The 20,138-nt window shown below is 31.5% G+C and overlaps 1 protein-coding gene across 2 annotated transcripts in view; it reads left to right on the top strand.

Annotated features, from left to right (window-relative positions):
- Positions 1-15,722, top strand: part of LOC114876119 (cholecystokinin receptor-like) — a 36,643-nt gene extending 20,921 nt beyond the window's left edge. The window contains exons 4-10 of one of the 2 annotated variants that reach the window (XM_029187205.2): positions 1,228-1,425; positions 4,959-5,144; positions 6,996-7,174; positions 8,604-8,831; positions 9,271-9,515; positions 11,315-11,445; positions 14,191-15,722. In XM_029187205.2, the coding sequence (XP_029043038.1) occupies positions 1,228-1,425; positions 4,959-5,144; positions 6,996-7,174; positions 8,604-8,831; positions 9,271-9,515; positions 11,315-11,445; positions 14,191-14,228 (1,205 nt within the window). In that variant the 3' untranslated portion in view covers positions 14,229-15,722. The remainder of the gene's footprint in view (positions 1-1,227; positions 1,426-4,958; positions 5,145-6,995; positions 7,175-8,603; positions 8,832-9,270; positions 9,516-11,314; positions 11,446-14,190) is intronic. The other variant, XM_029187206.2, reaches the window with a different exon arrangement.
- The last annotated feature ends 4,416 nt before the right edge of the window (positions 15,723-20,138 follow it).

The following is a 20,138-nucleotide window of genomic DNA, read 5'->3' on the forward strand; positions in this document are numbered from 1 at the left end:
ACAAGATACACACTATCTGTCGGTATTATAGCACTATATCATTTGATGTCTACCGCACGTTTAACGCTGAGTTTACATTGCTACTGTTACTTGCACCAGTTACGTATTGACACAGATACAATTGCTTCTAAAAGTGTTAATGTGTTTAGAAATCTCGGCTTTTATATTAAAAAGCTTTATAAATTTATTACTATTTACTTTTGTTTAAATTAATTATAAATTATTTTCTTGCATTTATCTGTTTTTAACAAAACACTATAATTTTTAATTTCTTTGTACTTGAAATGTTTTAATGTAACTCAGTTTATTAAACATAGAATTTTCAGAAAAATATAAAAAATTCAAAGAAAAACTCAGAGTCATTTAGTAAAATTCAATCTTTGCCTTGTACATCCTTGGAAATCTATTCATGTGTACATAATTAAAGAAGACATCATAGAAAACAAGATTTAATACGGAATATAAATGAGATCGTTAAAAGAGTAAATGGAGTAGCGGAAATATTATAAGTGTATCTTCAGACATACCATTTTTATTATAAATATCCACCGCTGTCCATAAGTCACCGGCTATTTGACAAAAGTAGATAAATCTTATAAAATCTTAAATAAAACCAAATGATAAAATTACTATTAAAATTCATGCTTGCCTTCCTTTCCGCTTAGATACTACGGGTTTTAACAACATAAAACGAAACTCACGCAGGATGAAACAGCCATGATAGGCTTTAAGAATTAACGACGCAGTATTCTGGTTTCAGTACTATCATTTTCTAATTGCTTTTGATATTATAACATATCGCGAATATCATTTGCTGCCTTGATCATACTATACTTAACATATCAAAGACACACATCAACGTCACCGATCTATTAAGTGCACCAATTATTAAGTTTGTGGAATATTTGGTTCTTGTGTATCAAACGGTGGATTTCGAATCACAGAAAGTTTGACATGATTATTACTTAAGCCATATGATGAAAATTATTATACAAATTTAGTATTATTTTTGATAATCTGAATAAATTAATACCTAAACAATTAATCTTCCTCCAGATTTTTGTAGATTTTTGAAAAGTAAGAACAGTAAATAAATTAGCCGCAGACTCAAACGATCCGGTATGCAGATGGCAATAGTAAAAATAAAGTTGCAGACGGGGGTTAATGTTAACAATTGTTATGTTTTTTTCTCACAATAAATGTATGAAATTATTGATTCTGTTTCAGCCGTATCAGTCTCCGTTGGGGTATGGACGCTAGTCGCCATTTCCTTGGAACGTTACTTTGCTATCTGCAGGCCATTAAAGTCAAGAAGATGGCAAACTCAATTTCATGCCTACAAAATGATCGCTGTGGTCTGGACTGCCAGCCTTACGTGGAATGCTCCAATTCTGGTCGTTTCACAGCTCAAGAACATACGTGGAGGTATGATATAAATATCTTTATTTTTTAATTAATACTCCACCACTTTTAATTCAATTAAAAAAATATATAAAAAGACTTTCAAATAACTTGAAAAATTAAAATGAAGAACCGTTGCGAGAGAGAAATTAATGAAATATTTAAAAAACATATGTATATTCCTTCAAATACGCAAGATACATATTACTTCAGGCGTTTTTTATTTATTGTAATGTCCACATTTTTTTGTTCTTTAATTCAAAGCTACTGAATATTTCAATTATTACTGCTGTTTAACCCTTGGACGGCGGACCATAGAGAGAGCCCTAACTAATTTAATTTTCTAATCCATATTATTTTCATTTTTTAAATTTTACACTAATCCTTTAACAATTATTTTTTCAATATATGAAACACTTTAAATTTACATTAATATCCTGCATATATTTTGTAAATTTGAGTCTTGATTGATCTAAACTCTGCTGTTCAAAGGCTAAGCTCTAAGCGTACCAAACTTTCTTGTATTTCAATACGTATTGATATCGTCATAACCAGGTCAACTGTGATTCAGATCTGCATAAGTGGTACAATGGTGCATCGATTTTGGTGAGTATTCGATTTCCAAGCGAATAAATTTCATATATTGGGAAAATAATAATAAAGGAAATAGTGGAAAATTTAATAAATGAGTATGAAAACGAATGTAATGTACACAAAGAATACTAATTCTTCTTGTATTGTATCGTTTTATACACAATTGTTGTTCAAATACCCAGAATATATCAACCGTGGTTGTATCGCACCAGATAGTAAAATAATTTTAAAAAAAATCGTTTGCTTTTGCAATAACAGTTGTAGAAAAATACGTATTCACAAAAGTTGCGCATGTTTGTTTCTGCAGTTTTATCGCCGAAATATGCAGCGTGTTATAGTACTTGCACCTTCGAGCCGTGTTATTATCTGTTATCTGTTATTCCGTGATATTACGATAGAAACTCGGTTATTTTCTGAAAATTATTGCGAACAGGTATGTTTCATATTAAAACATGTTTGGGAACAAACTTTAGTAAACTGTTGATATTTGAAACGGTTGAACTAATAGGATTTAAATGTATCTAAAATTTGAATTAATCGCTCATTTCTATTGTGCACGTTATTCATCAAATGATGTCATAATTTCTATTAATTATTAATTAAACAGTTATAATGGTATATAGAGAACATTAGGAATATTTGCTTTTATATAAACGTATAAAATATGTTTTACTCAGGAATGTTTAAATGATGCATAAAATTTCAAGTTGTTTCATTGATACTTAAACTTCATAATGGAAACGGATCGTGTATGGAGATAAATAAAATCAATAATCGGGATTGCGATTTCAACGGCAATTATTCTGATTTATTGAAGATCGAACGAGACCAGCTCATATTCGGAATTACGGAACATATGTTTGCATTCTCGTATTCAGCGATTTAGGATTATGTATTATCAGTTTGCTATCTTTTGCAATCGTAGAGATTCATTCAGAGTGAGCTTATTCGAGAGGTATAATTAAAAAATTGATTGTCGATACAGACATTCAAATGCAGACCCAATGAAAAATAAATAAATAAGAATTAAATATTACGAAGAATTCATATAGTATATAATATATGCATAGAAGATAATTTCATCTTTTCTTAACTTTATTCCTGAGGTGTTCTGTGATTGTCTATAGGTACTCTATATCACCGAATTTTTCTTTTCGATCAATTTTTCATTAACTGATCACACCATTGATTTCTTCCTTGCCAGATTGAACCATTAAATCTCTATTTCTCTCTGACTATGTACCACTAAATCTTTCTCTATCTTTCTACCGCAAAATGTCAAAGATGTCTGGCCGTATCACTGATCTTGATCACTTTATCATACTACTGAATGTTTTCCTTAGGCTATACTACTGAATCTTTCGCTTTCTTTTTGTTAGAAATAAAATTGTTAGAAAGAAAATAAGTGATAAATATTTGTAACCACAAAATGTTGCAGATATTCAACTTTGTATATTAATAAACTTGATATTAAAGTTATATTTCTATGCCTTGTATGGAAAGGAATGGCAGTTTTAATTCTACAAAAAATTCAAATTTGTAAAAAGAATAAAAGAATAATTGCTGAAGCCATTTGAATAACAGGATAAGGGTGTACATAATAAAGAAACACAAAATGAATTTATTGTGTGTAAATCTTGCAATTAACGTAATAACCTGTAATTCATCTTAAAGCCTCGATTATTCAGAGAGATTCCATTTACGTGTTTTGATACTGTTTCAAGCAGCCGCTGTTATAAATCAAGATTTTACTGTAAAATCCATTTACCATAGCTCCGCTATATCTGATATTTTATCTCAGGTATTTATATTGGTTTGTTACGCAATATTAAGAACAAATGTTTGACACCCTTCCATTCAAACATCGCAGCTCAAAAATGTTTACTGCGTTTTCAATAAAGTGTGTTGCAAATTTCATTTCATTGGAGTTCGGTTAATAAAAAACTCATCTCAAAGCTGAAAAATAATTAAATTCTGCAGGAAACACATCTTTTTGATAAAAACTTGTAATTTTCAAACGGGGTTCCAAGTATTAAGTTGATTGAAAATAATTGGAATAGCTTTATTCTATTGCGGAAGTATATTAATTTCATCATATGAAAGTAAAAAGGTAAAGAGATCTGAAAATATGAAACGCTCAATAAAAAAGCAATATAACATTACATTTTGATGATATTTAAAATTAAATTAAAGTAAAATTAAATTTTAATACTTGATTATAGAAAATTACGATTATGTTATACATATTTATTATACATTTCATTCAATCTTGAATAGAAGTTGTAAACAATTTACAATTTCGGAAACTGTAAAACACAGTATGGATGTAAAATTTAGTTCGATAGATGTTTTGACTTCTGCTTTTAAAGCCTAAGGGATGCTACTGTACTTTATACGTCTCCGTCAGTGTCAACTATATTTCTTACGACTCTATAGCAATGCAGAGTTGGAATAACATCACCTTGTAACTGCGAGCTGTAAAAACTCTACAAAGTTTGAACAGTTTATTCTAAGAATGTCTCATTTCCTGCAGGTAGTTCCTCCAGATTTTAGATAAAATTCAACCTAATATAATATTCACTGTTCTTTGTCAGAAAATATTCTTTCTTCGGTTCTATTCTGAATTTAATTATTTTATTTAGTTATTTTCTGAATTTCTACAGATAACTGATGGCAAAAATGAAAAAAAATTAAATTAAATATTTCTAATGTATATAAATATTGCTAGATATTATTTTTCCAAAATACACTTGTGAAAATATGTTACTTTACTAATGGTCCCATTCTTTTTAAATGTCTAAACAACATAATAAATAAGATCGTTCCTGAAAGCTGTAACCATTACTTTCTTATCTGTCTGTACTTAAACCCAGAATGTAACACGCTGCATTTCAACGGAAAATACCGCAGACTTTGATTTATTTCCGGCAAGTTTGAGGAATGTTTCGTCTCTATTGTTCTAGGCAGACGCAAATGTCGTGAAGAATGGCCAAGTGTCGGAACCGAACGAGCTTACAATTTGTTCTTGGATGGTACGCTGCTTCTGGTCCCCTTGATCGTGATGAGTCTGGCTTATTCTTTAATCGCTGTAAAACTCTGGCGAGGATTACGGCAAGAAATAAGGCAATCATCGTCTTGTCAGCAGCGTCGTAAGTATTGAAAGTTAAACGATAACAGCTCCATTATACATATAATAGTTCCTTTTATATGCGGTGTTAGTTTCAGAAAAAAACGAGTTTGCACGAAAAATTAATTAAATAACAAATAATGAACTTTTAGTTAGCAAATATAAATTTGAGAAACTATTATATGAACCTTCTAAAAGTCATATTCAGGTTTTCGTTTAAATATAAAACAATTTTTAATTATTGTTTCTGTAAATTCATTAAATATGAATACAATAATACTAATTAGATACTATAGATAGATACGAAATTATACATTCACAGAATTTAAACTTAAAAATAATTATTAAATCATTAAAACAGTCATTTGCAATTTTTTTTTAAAATACTGTTTTTACTTTTATAGAAAACAGAATAGATTCCTTGATAAAAATCACCAATTTAGCAGAAACCTGTGTACGTACGGTTGATTCAATTGCTCGGTTTTATTTGGAAAAGCTTTTTAGTTGTCGAGTATGTGTTGCATCTTCAGTAACTTCAGTTCTTTGTGAGCGGTAACCAGGTGGGCGAATGAATGGTTGCAATAGTTTCCCGGGGGTGGTACCGCCAGATGAAAGCTTCTGTCCACCTCGCAGAGCGTGGCGAAAGATTGCCGCAATCGAGAAGTTGGAGCTTTTCTGAAATAATACAATGCGACCAGTGTTAGTTTACGCTGAAGCTATAGATTTACGCTGTGTTCATTGCTATTTAGTACGAACGAAACAAAACGCTATAAACAAGAGTGGTCGGAAGGAGTGCGATGTCCTCTCCTTTAATGGCCTTTCTTACGCGTCAGATTGAATAGTTAAAAATATCTTTTACAAATAGCACTTCCAGCAAGTGCACTCTAAATCTGTTGCAAATTAAGTTAATGCAACTTTATCCATCTACAAAAGATTGATTTAGGTCACACTTGCAGTTAAATTAATTTCTGACAAATTAATGTTCAAATGGTAACTCTTATATAGGAATTTATTTATATTTCATCATTTTAATATTAAGACATTATCATATTTACATAATCATTTACTTGATATTTGCAGGATTCTATAATGGGAGTAATGAATAATGGGTGTTTGAATATAGGAAATTCTATACGTGATGTCGTATGTGCTTGGAATGATAAAATGGGAGATAAGAGTTTTAGAAAATGGCTTCAGCTTACACAAGAAATAAAAAAGATATTATTTTATCCTATTACCTTTGCTAAAAAATCTTATGTAGTTTAGTAGCTAAAAAACGTAATCCTATTACCCACACATGCCGTTAAGGAGATATCCGTAATTTTTGTACCTACTTTTTCCTAAATCCTTACTTCATTATCCATTCATATATGCGGGGTGTTAAAAAAGAGGTTAGGAAATTCCAGGGAAGATTGAAACCGCTAAATCGAGAAAAAGCCTTAGTAAACTCGAATCTATTTAAAGCAATATTTAAAGAATATTAAATTTTGAAAGACATGTAACAACATAATTAAAATCATTAAATCAATCAAACGACATTTGTAAATTTGAAAATACTTCAGATTTGCATAAATAATTTCCCCTGGAGACAAAGCATTTTTTTAAGCTTGACATTATCTACGAATAGAACATTTTTTATTTAAGATAAATTCAATGATATTTTTCCATTTAAACTTCTAATGTCTACATTTATCAGTTTTGTTTGTGCCAAAATTATAAGAAGATATTTACCAAATGACCATATATTAACGTTACCATATTGATTTTCTTCGAACGCATTCATAGACTTATTCTCTCCAAAGGGTTAATGCATGTTCCAGTAGCTAGAATGCATTAAGAGTACTGTTCACAGTAATTGAATAACGAATTTCAGTTACAGTGGAGAGAACAGAATCCAGTGGAACAGTGAGAAATTCGACGTACGACAAAGGTGATTCAGCTACCGGCACGCCAGTTGTGGTGAATGCTTGTGGTGCTTCTTCAAGATTAAGGCGAGGATTTTCCACTTCACACGGATACTTTCATGGTTCCTCGCAGAGAGTATCGTCCAGGGTGAGAAAATTTATTTTTAGCGGATTGATTGCCATGGTTGTCGCCAGTGATTCGAATAGTAAATTAATTTAATAATTCAATTTAATAATTAAGGAAAGAAAGAAAGTTTTCAATAATACTTTTCATTTTCTAAATTTTGCAATTTCTTTAAAAATTTTTCTTTTAATATATGAAACCCTTTTCTTTAAAAATTATATATTTAGCTTTATATTAATTTCCTTGTATATATTTTTTAATTTTGGATCACGATTGACCCAAAGTCCGTTGTTCAAGGGGTTAAACGAAGCTTATTATTCAGATGCATACACATTACCAGAAGGGTTAGAAATCTTGTGATAATAACAAACTTTTACAAATGTTTGTAATATAATTTTATAGGTAATACCATAAGAAGCTGAAACGATTGATTTTATTAAGTTTGTAACAATTTGATGTTACAATAAACACTATTGAATTCACATTTTCTAAAGCTGTTTTACTATCTTCAGTAAACAGGGTGTTTGAAAGTTGGAAGAATTTCTCACGAATCGAAGCAACGACTTTCTTCCCGAAGAAATCTCTCCTAAGAGAGTAGTCCACACTGATTCCGTCGATTCACATATTTCAATCCAACAGCTACCTTTTTTTCCGTTAAACCTTATTTTATTTCAGCAAAAGCACCGAACGTCCTAAGCTGGAATGATCCACAATTTATCACTATCTTCTTGTGATTCCTTCGCTATTTTTTCGACTGATAATAAAATTACTATCAACCGACCTTTACATCTGTACTTTTCATTTTCTTAACACATTTACTGCCACATACACTGGTGACCTATATTACGAATTTAGGTCGGGAAAATAATTAATTCTGTATCCCTGGATCGAAAAGGAAAATTTATTTAAAAAGTTTGTTCATACCTTATCAATATTATGTTAACATTCAGCCTAATTTTCGTTATTTTTTGTTTATTTTCGATAACGTTAGGTGACATTTTCAACAAAATTAATTATCTCTGAAATGTATCGTATCTAATTATCTATACCTGCGTCTATTAAATCCTCTTATTATATAAATCTCAAAATGTCACCTGAAATGCTGACATGATCGTAGATTAACTAGGAAGGCCAAAATGTTGATTACAGTTTATAGAATATAATGCACCTATATTCAACGTATTGTTACCTAAACAACTACGTGATAGTTCATGATTGGATATTTAACGTTGACAATCTGAGTGACAGCGAAGATATTAAACTAAATTCGTAATATCAATCTCCAATGATTCACATGACGATTAATACATCACTGCGTGCGCTAATATACTTCGTTCAAATCATTATTCACAATAGCTACATTAGGTTTTAATTACGTTCATATATACGCTATCAATTCTACAACAATTATCAATTGACATTATTAATTCTATGACAGAATTTTGATGAACAGGTACGCGTTCCACGAACGAGGGTCTCCAGGGATTTCGCTCGAAAATGTCAAGAATCTGATTTTTCTCATGAATCAAGGGAACAGGTTCGTACCAATGGAACCAACTGCCTGTCAAGAGACACAGAGGACAATTCTGTCCAAGAGAAACAAAACTCAGCTTGCCCCTTCGCCAGACAACACGTGATACGTAGTAATTACATGGGCAAAAGCATTGAAGCTAAAAAAAAAGTAAGTGATTTTTGAATTTTATTAATGTAACATACATGTTTTATTTCTACTTTAACCCTTTCGATCCTGAGAGACATGCCCACTTTTTGACCCTCTCCATACCACATGTATATGCTACATGAATGCATTGTTATCTAGCTTCTAAAAAAAAATTCCATAACCCTTGAATGGCGAACCATGGAGAGAATTCCAATTTTAATTTAATTTTGTATTTCATATTATTTTAATTTTCTAAATTTTACACTGTTCCTTTAGAAATTATGAAACTCTTTCGATTAAAAATGATATATTTAATTTTAACTTAATATTCTTTTATATGATTCGTAAATTTAGGTCTCGATTGGCCCCAGACTTCGCTAGTTCACACGTCCTCTTTAATACGGGATAGTAGAATTATAACGATGCATTCGTTAAAATCTTTGATACGTATGAATTTCAGGTGATCAGAATGTTGTTCGTAATTGTTCTGGAGTTCTTTGTCTGTTGGGCACCACTACACGTGATCAATACATGGTACCTTTTCGCTCCAGAATTGGTTTATTCAATAGTTGGGAGCACCGGAATTAGCTTGGTTCAGCTACTCGCCTATGTTTCCAGTTGCTGCAACCCGATTACCTACTGTTTCATGAACAGAAAGTTTCGACAAGCATTCCTTGGCCTCTTTGACTGCCACCGTTGTTGGAGGTAATTAAAGCTAATTTATCGTGTTACTTTGTTCTCGATCCCTGGTGACCTTTAGATACGATTATAAAGGTGGAGTAAAATAATACAATCGGAAACGAGCCGAATCTAGAAGTTAATATAATTTTCGAATAAAACAGTTGAATTCACTGTATCGGTTGCAGGATCAAATTATTTTCTCCACAGAAGTAATAAGGAAGAATTAATTACTGTGTGTCTTATAAATGTTGCTATTTCATTACATTATCTATCTTAGACATCAACTCATGCAATAAATAACTTCTTCTTAAGAAACTTCTCTTATTTATGTTGCAACTGTTTGTAGATTCTCTGGTATGCTTTCTAGGTGAGACACTTTGTAATTAGTTCAATGCAAATTTGGTGCTTGAATTATTGTATGCTTGATGCTTCTAAAGCATCATGGAACTATCCTTCCATCGAAATAAAATTCCTTCAGTTATCCTTTGAAATATTTTTATGAACTATTTCTGAAAGTGTGGATATTACATAGCAAAAATGATAATCAGATAGGACAACGTCTGAAGAGTATGGTGAATATGGTAAAATTACCCTACCAGATTCACCTAACTTTTGCTGAGCATTTTGTGTAACATATGGCTAAACTTCGTCGTAATAAAACATCAGCTTCTTTCTATTCAATAAATTTGAACTTTTCATAGCAATTTAATAAAAAGTAATTTAACGTTTTTAGATCAAATGAAACTCAGATTGGTAGTTGAAAATATATATTAAAGAGAGGCTCAGGTTCATCTAATTCGAAAAATGTTTTTTGAAATGTAATACCTCTCTTGACGCCAAGTGCTGTTGTTATTTTTAACAAAAAATTATCAACGTACATGGGTCGAAAATTGATTAGTTCGAAAGAAACCGTAGGGAGGGAGAAAAAGAGCCTAATGGTCCCTCCTTAAAATATTTTTCCAACTATTCGATTTTTCACTCTTTATACTTTTCACCCTTGGTGATTTTATACCTTTTTGTAGAGAATTGAAATACACTTCGACTGACATACAATAAAGCATAAAATTGTAAATTCGAAAAGTTTTATTGAAGATCAAAGCAGATCTGTAGTTTAGAATTATGAGTTTTGTAGCTGAATTTTATGTCTTTTAATTCTTTGATCGTTATTTTGCCAGGTTACATAAATCCTGGACAATGGGTTTATGCAAGTTGTAGCAAAAAAAAAAGGTCAGGTCGGATTTCTTATTGAGAACTGAATTAAAGTTGTAATAAATCCAGGAATGTTTGCTACAAAAGTTATGACAGAGTTTGTAAGAGATCGAGAAAGGGAATATTGGATATAAAAGTTGCGAATGAATTACGTCTATTCTTAAGAAACGAATATCGATCAAGTATTGCTTAATTTAATAAGGGTAATAATTAAACGAGTTTCTCTGTCGGGTTTTACTTTTTTTTATGTATAAATCTACTAGAGAACATGCAGTTGCCATGAATATTTGAAACAAACTGGGGATCAGTTTTCTGAAATAAAAATGATACGAAAGTTCTATTGTCGATAAATCTTTCAGGAGACAACTTTGAATACAAAAAGTAACTATTTTTTAAAAAACTCCTTTTTTGAAGTATAGCCGAAGTGAGTGAATTTACCCGTAAAAATGACTAACATATTCCCATTTCTAATAACTAGAAATTCCTTTATAGAGTCACGAAAGTATTGTAGAAAATTTCAGAGACTATTAAATATCAAGAGGAGCATACTGATACTATGGGAATGAAATAACCGTTGCCGTTGTTTAATATAAAAATATTTGCTTTAATTTCAGAGTAGGGTGTAGAAACAGCGATATTGCTATGGCATCAACCAGGAATGCAGTTCAAGGTGGAAACAACAGCGAGCTGAGTGGGAATGAAACGACGGTATATCTCGGAAAAGCGTCGTTGGTCGCCAGATCCGGTACTGTAACACAATTTTTTTGCAATTTCACAAATCACAGCACTATGAAAACCAATGCTCTCTGAAGAACTTAAATAACGATAAAAAAATGTCACAGTGCATAAAATTATAAAGTACTGAAAGAATTCTGAGAAAAATTACATGATTCGATAAAAATATTTTAAAAACATCTTTGGTGAGTTGCACAGAAAACGTATTTACTTAAAACAAATTAATAAAATGCATCGACTGAAAAAGAGAAATTATATAAAAAATAAATTAATCCGAGACGAATAGCATCTTTTTCGTTCGAATTTTTTCGATCATCTTATTTTACTTGGCCTATGGTTTCTACTCTTTCACATCGTTTTGTTTGATTAAGAATATAATAGGTTTTCAAAATTCCACTCGGATGTTGGAAATGAAACAGGGAATCATTTATCGTTTTGAAACGGTGTTATCCTTGACCTAATGCCTTTGCGCGAGTCACAATCCATATACCTGCAGGGGTCGCATTGGAACTAAACAATGATTGAAGTAGACTTTTTGTTTAATATTATTCAGTTACAGCAATATCGCTCAAATATCGCAGTTGTAACTCGATATAAGGGCTTGAATAACCCAGCATCCACCAAGCGAGTATTATTAAGGAATCTCGTATCGTAGCGCGTGGAACATCTAAAATCAAGGGATTAACCCATTTCCACCGATAAGCGGACTATTTCCGAGCCCGCAGCACGGTCTCTGCTAGGGAAGCAGAATATTGTAAGCAATTTAGATGGTCACCACAACGAGAAGTATTTCTACTAACGTTCTTCCTGATACTTATTAGGTGCAGCAAAACGGGTTTATAAAATAAAATTTTAGTATCTCAACGATTTTAAAATATCGTTTTATTTAATAAGATTATCATGTTTATGAAATTTGGTGAGAAGCATTGGTGAGAGTACGTGTATAGAGTAGTAGGCCTCTGCGGAAAGTTAGCTAGCGGCAACTTATCAAGAGTCTACTGTACTGAATATCAATACCTCTTTAGACCTCTGATGAAGTCACCCAACAATACTTGGAAAACGTCAGGAACATTTTTCTAGTGTCAGACCTAACAGCGTTAAGCATAACACGTGTAATCTCGGTTCCATATCCAAGTTTAAACGTTTCATCCAAGCGGAACGAGATTATTTCTGCATCGCCGAATGTTGTTGAATTTCGTTCGAGTTCCTGTCAAGACCCTTGTCCAAACTTTAACCCTTAACTGTTTAAAGTTTAATTACAATCCAAATGGTACGTGCTCCGATTGTAGTCTTTATTCATTGCTAAATTCTATCAAGTTAAGACGACTTCTGTTTCAACAAGAGCTAGGAAGATGTGATTTCAGTTCAGTACCTGGACTTTAAGAAAATCCTGCGACAAATTAATTTCCGTTTTACACTGAATTCTTAATGTCCAATTTTGTCGAAAAACTTTTACTTCACTTTCCATTGATATTAAAATGTCAGAAGATTTATTATACGCAGCTTATAAAACTTATAATGACTTGAACAGGTGCTTGAACAAGGGAAAAACTGGTGTAAAATAGCAATATAAAATAGCAATAATATTAAAATAATACTGATTTATTGCTTTGTAGGTTCTACTTTTTATATTCGAGAAGTCTAGTAATTTTAAATTGTTAGAACTTATTAGTTACCTTCGGGTTTTGGAATAATTTAATTAAAGCCAGAGTAGAAATTTTCTTCGCATATTTCTGTTGGAGGTTTTCAATAATACATACCATTCTTCCACTTTAAAAATCTATTTTCAAACGCTTTCATATGATTTTCTATTGCCTTGATATACGAGTTTGAATTTATAAGAACCCCTACGCATAGAAGGTAGGGTATATTGCATCACGTACATGGAAGTCTACCCTCTTGAAGTATCGTTGAAGTAGAGAAAAAGGTACCAAAATTGAAAAAGTACTACAGATTGGCAATAAGCGGAATAACTACTTCAAAATCATATATAATTTAGTTGGTATTCAACAGTAGTTTTTTTTTTAAACATTTATCAATATAAAGACACAAAAAATTAAATAAGAAACGTTAAACGTTATTTTTTCTGTTTTGTACCTCATTGAGCATGGTAGGTTCCCCCTGGGAAAATGGCAATGCTCTGCCCCCCAGCTCCCTCTTTTATTTCTAATTCCATTAAACTTTAATTTAGTCAAAATTAGAATTTAGAAAATTCTCCCTTCCTCTATATTGCAATTTTTCGTCGGGAACCCTTCTTTGCTCGAAACTGTATATTGCAGACACGTAACACTAGCAAACATACATACATACTTGTTAGGAAACTCAGCAAACACGTGAGAGTCAGATGTAACAGGTGGTTTATATCGCTAGCATATAACGTTGCTCTTCACTTCGATCTTCCAAATTAACCCCTTGCCTGTGAACAGTGCTTAAGGGCTTTCAACGTTAATTGCTTATCGTTAACTGCTTATTGTTAACCGTTTGAGCTACATTTTTATAAAGTTTCACATTTTTTTTTAAATTTCAGAATTGTCCAACTTTTCTTGTTGAATTCGACTGATATTTGTTTTTACACTTGAGATACCCACTGTTCGCTGAGACAAAGTACACCTGACTCGACTTTTCATCCTATGGAACTTCCCCCTATATTGCTATTTGCCCTAGGAAAGTCTACCATTTCCAGCACTGTACACATTACACTTACAATTAGAAGATTGATGTTAACTTCATTATTACACGTAGATTCTATTTTCAGAGGTGATGAGATTACTGGAAGAGGAAGATCGGGTCTAGTACAGGCAGAACGTGTCCTACCTCGAAAATCCAAGATCAAACGTTCCGCTGTTACAGACTGGTAACGAGCAGGACGATTTCTTTTTAAAAATATCATGGCGTCCATCTACTGATAGGGTTCATTTACCTAAAGAGAAGTGTCTCGCGAATAACGATCCACAGTGTTACTCATCGAGAACATCCTGCGTGGACAATCTAAATTTTCTCTATGACTAATAACTGAAGGACGTATTTTAATTGTCCCATGCACAAACGCGTTGCGTGAATCACAAGATACACTGGTACGTATGTCTTTTAGTGATTTTGAGGCATATGTTTTTCGAAGTACTTATAAATAAGTTATTCCTTCTTTTTTCTATAATATTTATTTGGTTGATGTGAATTAGGTATATGGAAGAGTTATAACTTGTTTCTATTTACCCTTTGGGTATTCTTCAACTTTTTTATGGTGTAAATGTTTTAAATATTAAGGTAAATTAATATATTGAATGCCGTGTGGGTTATTAATAATTGGCACTATAAATTTAACCCTTTTAACATTGATATGTAATTTTGTTACATATGTAAATTGTCATAGCTTCCAAAATTGTGGTTTTCTGGATTGTAGTTAAAATATAGGTACAGTAAAGACTCGATGAAAGCGAAAAAGATGTGTAAGTACGATGAAAGCGAAGAACTCATCGTCACCACTATAAAAACGTGTATACTGTATGCCCCTTGAGATGCCACGAACTTATTTTTCATTCTTTTCTTATAAAACTTTTACCAGGATATTTATGACATTTTATTTATTTGTTAAATTGACGATAATAAGTTTCGGTCACAGGGAAGAATAGCGAATGAAAAAGAAAGAGAACCCGCGATCGTGACAATCGGGAGTTCCTCTTTAACTCGCCGTCCTTTTACACGTTCGAAGGTGTCGGCAAGTAAAAGTTTGATCCCAAGGGTTTAGCTTTTATCGAATCTTTATTGTATTTCTTATTTTATTAGAAAATTTCTGTGTCGGTATGGTCTACTAATGTCGAGTTTTGAAGGGTTGATATAATCGAATGTTTGAATGAAAGAAAAAATTAAGGAAAATTTTAGATTGCATTGATATTATACCACTTTCGTAAGATGGCAAGTGGAACATTTAAATCGGAAAATGGAACGATCGTATTCTGAATAATTATAGTTATAGGGTACGGTTTTCACTACGACGTTTAACAAGTTAACCCCTTGATTACTATGGACGACCTTAGTCGTCCAACGCAAAGCGTTTGTATTTCAAAATAGGAGATGCTATGAAAATTAAAAAATTACAATTAAGTTAACAATTTAATATACAAACGTACGAAAACGTTTTATGACAAAAATGGTCATAGCGAAAGTGTTGAGAATCATTTTATGCGTGTTGTATAAATGCGTCTTATGTCTGTAAAGAAACATACAAAAATGTATTCTTAAGCGTGTCAAATGTACAATTGCAAACTTTATGAATAAAATAAATCAGAATATGGGTTCCTGAGAAATTTTCGTAATTGTACTACGAAATTTCTCAGCTGATTTAAACTTATTATCTTTTATACAGTTGATTGTCGTTTATAATTAAGTAGAAACCTACTTAATTTGTTCATTTGGTCAAATTGTTCACTAATTTATTATTAGTATTTTATAGTCTCTGTGGAACTTGCGATTTTAGAAACAGGGCAAGTTGTAGATTATTTTGTTACGGTAAGTGAGTGAAAAAAATAAATAAATATGAAAATAATGTATGTGTAATGAAATGAATCAGGTTTTGAAATGTTGAAAGACTACTATAAATTAATAATATAAAAGTACTGCAAGATACACATAGGACACATAGTTTTTAGAATGTTTGCAACATTGTTCAAACAATATTGAAATTCTGTAGCTGTACAATGTTTCTGCAACAATACTACAATATCGCTGCAATGTGGTAGTATGCTTTTGTGCTGTATAGATCAATTAGAAGCTTAGAATTCATTGGAAATGGCTACACACTGCATTCAACAGTGTTCTTGGTACAATAGATCACACAATAGGATGCAAACAATAACTCAGAGTGACATTCACGAATTGTTATATCAAGATTTGTCAGATGTTACACAATTCCCATATTCCCCTCGCATCGCTGCAACAAATTACCATTTATTTCGTAATGAGGAGCAAATTACAAAGTAAAAATTATTAATTGCAAAATTTTCAGAATCTTGATATTCTTATGTCGCGACATACTTTTGAAAAACTGATTTATTCCAAGAAAAATTTCTAATCCAACCAAACCTGAAATTCCTGGATTTTTCATTCGTCTAAAGCTAAAGTAAGATATGCCATTTCAACTTTCTGTTCTGTTTCGTCACGTTTACGCATCCGCTTCATTTTCATTAAGGAGAGTTTGTTTTGATTAATGAATGTTCTTTATAACGAAGTTATAACTGTTGAAAGTTTCGTGAATAATTCTGCCATTTCGTCTGTGGCAACTTAATCCCTTCTGTCAGATGCTAGAGGAAATTATGAGTGACTTATTCTTCAATCAGTCACGCAGAATAGCTACCCCTTCATCATTATATTTTTTAGTGATATTTTTAAAACCGTATTTCGCATAGCAGTATCCATTTTATTTATTTATTAATAATTATTTGAATTTATTTCGCCTCGTTATTTTTTGGGCACAAATAAAAATATGCAATTATCTTTATTTTATCCTGAAACGATTGAGTATTGGAATAGTTACAATTAACAAATGTATGCTATTCTGTATATATTATCTTCATTTTCCGAAATTTACACTATTTTTTAAAATATTATTTCTCAAAATATGGAACTCTTTCTCTAAAAATTTATCGTAGTCACATTAATATTTGAACACCACTATATTCAAGTAGTTATTGCACGAAATAATCTAGTTGTTAAGTTAGGAGTATCAACTTTAAAACCGAAACTGTTACCGATATAAGCTCAGAAAACAGCAGATCAATGTAGTGGGCTGGCGTAGTTCACCGGAAATGGGAGTAGGTAGGTCGTTCCGTGCACAACAATACGCTGCCACATGTGGCAAAAAGCTGAAAAAACATCAGATATTCATTGGATTTGAAAATGACAGGTTTGGAAATTTACGTCGAGACATGTAGTTTGATGGTACGAAGGTATAGTGGAAGGCACAGTGGAATCTTAATTATCAGAACACTGACTAACAAAAGGATCGATTATCAGAACTTCGATTAACGGAGCATGCAATTATTGGAATATTGTTTGATGGAACGCTTCATTATCCTAACAGCACGCGTCATGAGTAGTTTCGATAATTAAGATTCTATTATACCACAAAATAACACTTATGACATAGGAATCTGAAGATTTGATGAAACTGATTACCTAAATATTTCATTGATACTCTTAATGCTAATTAAATGACTGTTCATTGCTTTTCTATTTATTTTTCTCCAGCAAGACAGGATAAACGTACTACAATAGGTAATTTATTTTTATCCATTATTTATTCACACTTTAATGATTTTACAGATAAACATTAATTATTAAGAAATAATTATTTTTGATTGTACAGCTTCTTAAGTTTTTTTCCAAATGAAAGAATATTCAAATAAATATTTTAATCTTTAAACAACCTTTCTTCTATTTTCTACTTGAAAAGAGGAAACATTTCTGGAAAGTAAAATTAAAAATGGAAACTGGTGTTTAATTTGCAACTAGGGAAGTAATATCGTATAAATGATTACGACAAAAATTTGACTACAATAATTGATTTATTGTATTTGCCACGGTGCTGCAGCCATTGGTCACGTCAAAGCTTTAAATTAATATCCAAATCAATTAGTACCCAAAGGCATTTCAACGGATAACGATGCAGATTATCGTGGACGTAAATAATGTTATCCGTAATATTAAACTTGTTTCAATTTACTGTAAATCGCTGCAAAACCCATTCATTATTCACATTTAATCCATTTGCCTCTGACTGCGAGTAACCTATTCCTTGAATGATTACCTAAGAGAAAAATTAATTGCACTGTTTCACAATTTGTTGAAAAAGATAGATCAATTTTCATTTCGATTTTGAAAGACTTGTCCTCCTGTACTTACAAGATCATGGATAACCGTTCTGACATTATAGAGACCTCGAACTTATATAAAGTAGCTTTAAGTTCACTTATTGTTAACATTGTATTATCAGTTGTTGTCGAAGTTCGTGTCGCTGAATATGAACCGTAGAATTTCCTATTGAATATACACAGATCCAATAAATGGAATCGTGTAACTTCTTCTCGTCGTAATGCAACATAAATATAATCTTCTTATTATTTTTTATGGAACGTTAAAATGAATGTATTTATTTGTGATAAATTTAATGCTACCTCTTCCAAATTCGTTGCTAATTTATTAACACGTAATGTTAATATCTTAATTATTATTTGAAATCGTAATATTTTCATTTGATTATAGAAATTATCATATATCGAGTAACGATATTCATTTCATTATGGAATCAATTATCTTATTTATATAAATTTAAATTAATGAAAATGTGATGCACATGCAGAAATTAATATTTACTTATCAAGTCTCTGAAATGAAAACCTGCAATGTAAACTGAAATTTTTCAGCGAAGAATTTTTTTGTGAGCTTTAATACGCTATCAAAGAAAGCAATTTGATTTTTATTCCTTCCTTTTTATTTATAAGGTCTCTGGCGTTCGTGGTGATAACTTTTCTACGACTAATACGAAAGTTATACTGAACATTGATTTTTAGTGGAGGTATTTTCACAGGAACAGCTCTGAAGACTTTCAGGCACACCTTGAAATGGAACAAAGATTTAACTGAAAACGGAAACTTTATTGGAAACTATCTGGATTACTTTAAACTCTAATAAGAAACCACTCGTAATGAAGAATCCTGTTCCATTCTTGAACGCCGTCAGTTGCGATTTTGTTCGTACTCATTCAGAAACTTGTTGCACGAGTAACTTTGATGAAGTTTCTTTAACCTGATTGTAATCTTGTGCTGGAGAAAAGCACTTTTTACATTTCATCTTCCTTACTTCAAAGTGTTTTAAACGCGTGTAATTAAGAGTGACTTATTAAATTTAAAATTAAAATCATAGTTTTATATTGCTCTTGTGATAACGAGTTATTTAGAAGAAGAAAGGAAAGTTTATGAATAATAATATCTCGCATTGAAATTATTGAAAATTTTGTTAATTTTCTAAAATTTACATTCAATAATGGAAGATATTTTTGCACCGGAATGATATGCTCTGCACGTTAGTTGTCACCTGCATCTAATATGATATGTAGCATGTTGGAATATGTAGTAGCAATACATTCTTAAACAGGGTCAAAGGTTATCTGATTCAATAAATTTATATAGCCTCTAATATTAAAGCAAATATGTGACTGTAATTCTTTATCTTCTACAACCCTTTGGCACATTTTCATTATTAATGACTACTATGGCAGTGATAGATACTTCTGAATGATTTCCCTTTTATTAACCGACTTCGAAAAAGGAGGAGGTTACTCAATTCGATCAGTATATATATATTTCTTTCAATATAAGTTCCTGAAATTGTAAGGACAGAAACAGAGGATATTGAATTTTGCGCTCTTCTCATTTATCCCGACACGAAACTTTCCCATGTTAGGGCTATACGCCACATTAACTTTGATATACATAGATCAAGACCGCCTAACGTGTTATCAGCACGAAAGGACCGATTTGCTGGTCAGCACCTTCGTCGAATTTATCCTCAATTCATTATTTTTTATGGGGATGTCTAAAGTATGTTGTATACGAATCATCAATCACGAGAATTGAAGGTTTAAAATAAAGAATCGACAAAACGTTTCACATCAAAATTTCCTAAAGTCGTCCTTTTTTTTCCACTATT

The sequence above is a fragment of the Osmia bicornis genome, chromosome 2 (genome assembly GCF_907164935.1).
Source record: "Osmia bicornis bicornis chromosome 2, iOsmBic2.1, whole genome shotgun sequence".
In the NCBI taxonomy this organism is placed as follows: domain Eukaryota; kingdom Metazoa; phylum Arthropoda; class Insecta; order Hymenoptera; family Megachilidae; genus Osmia; species Osmia bicornis.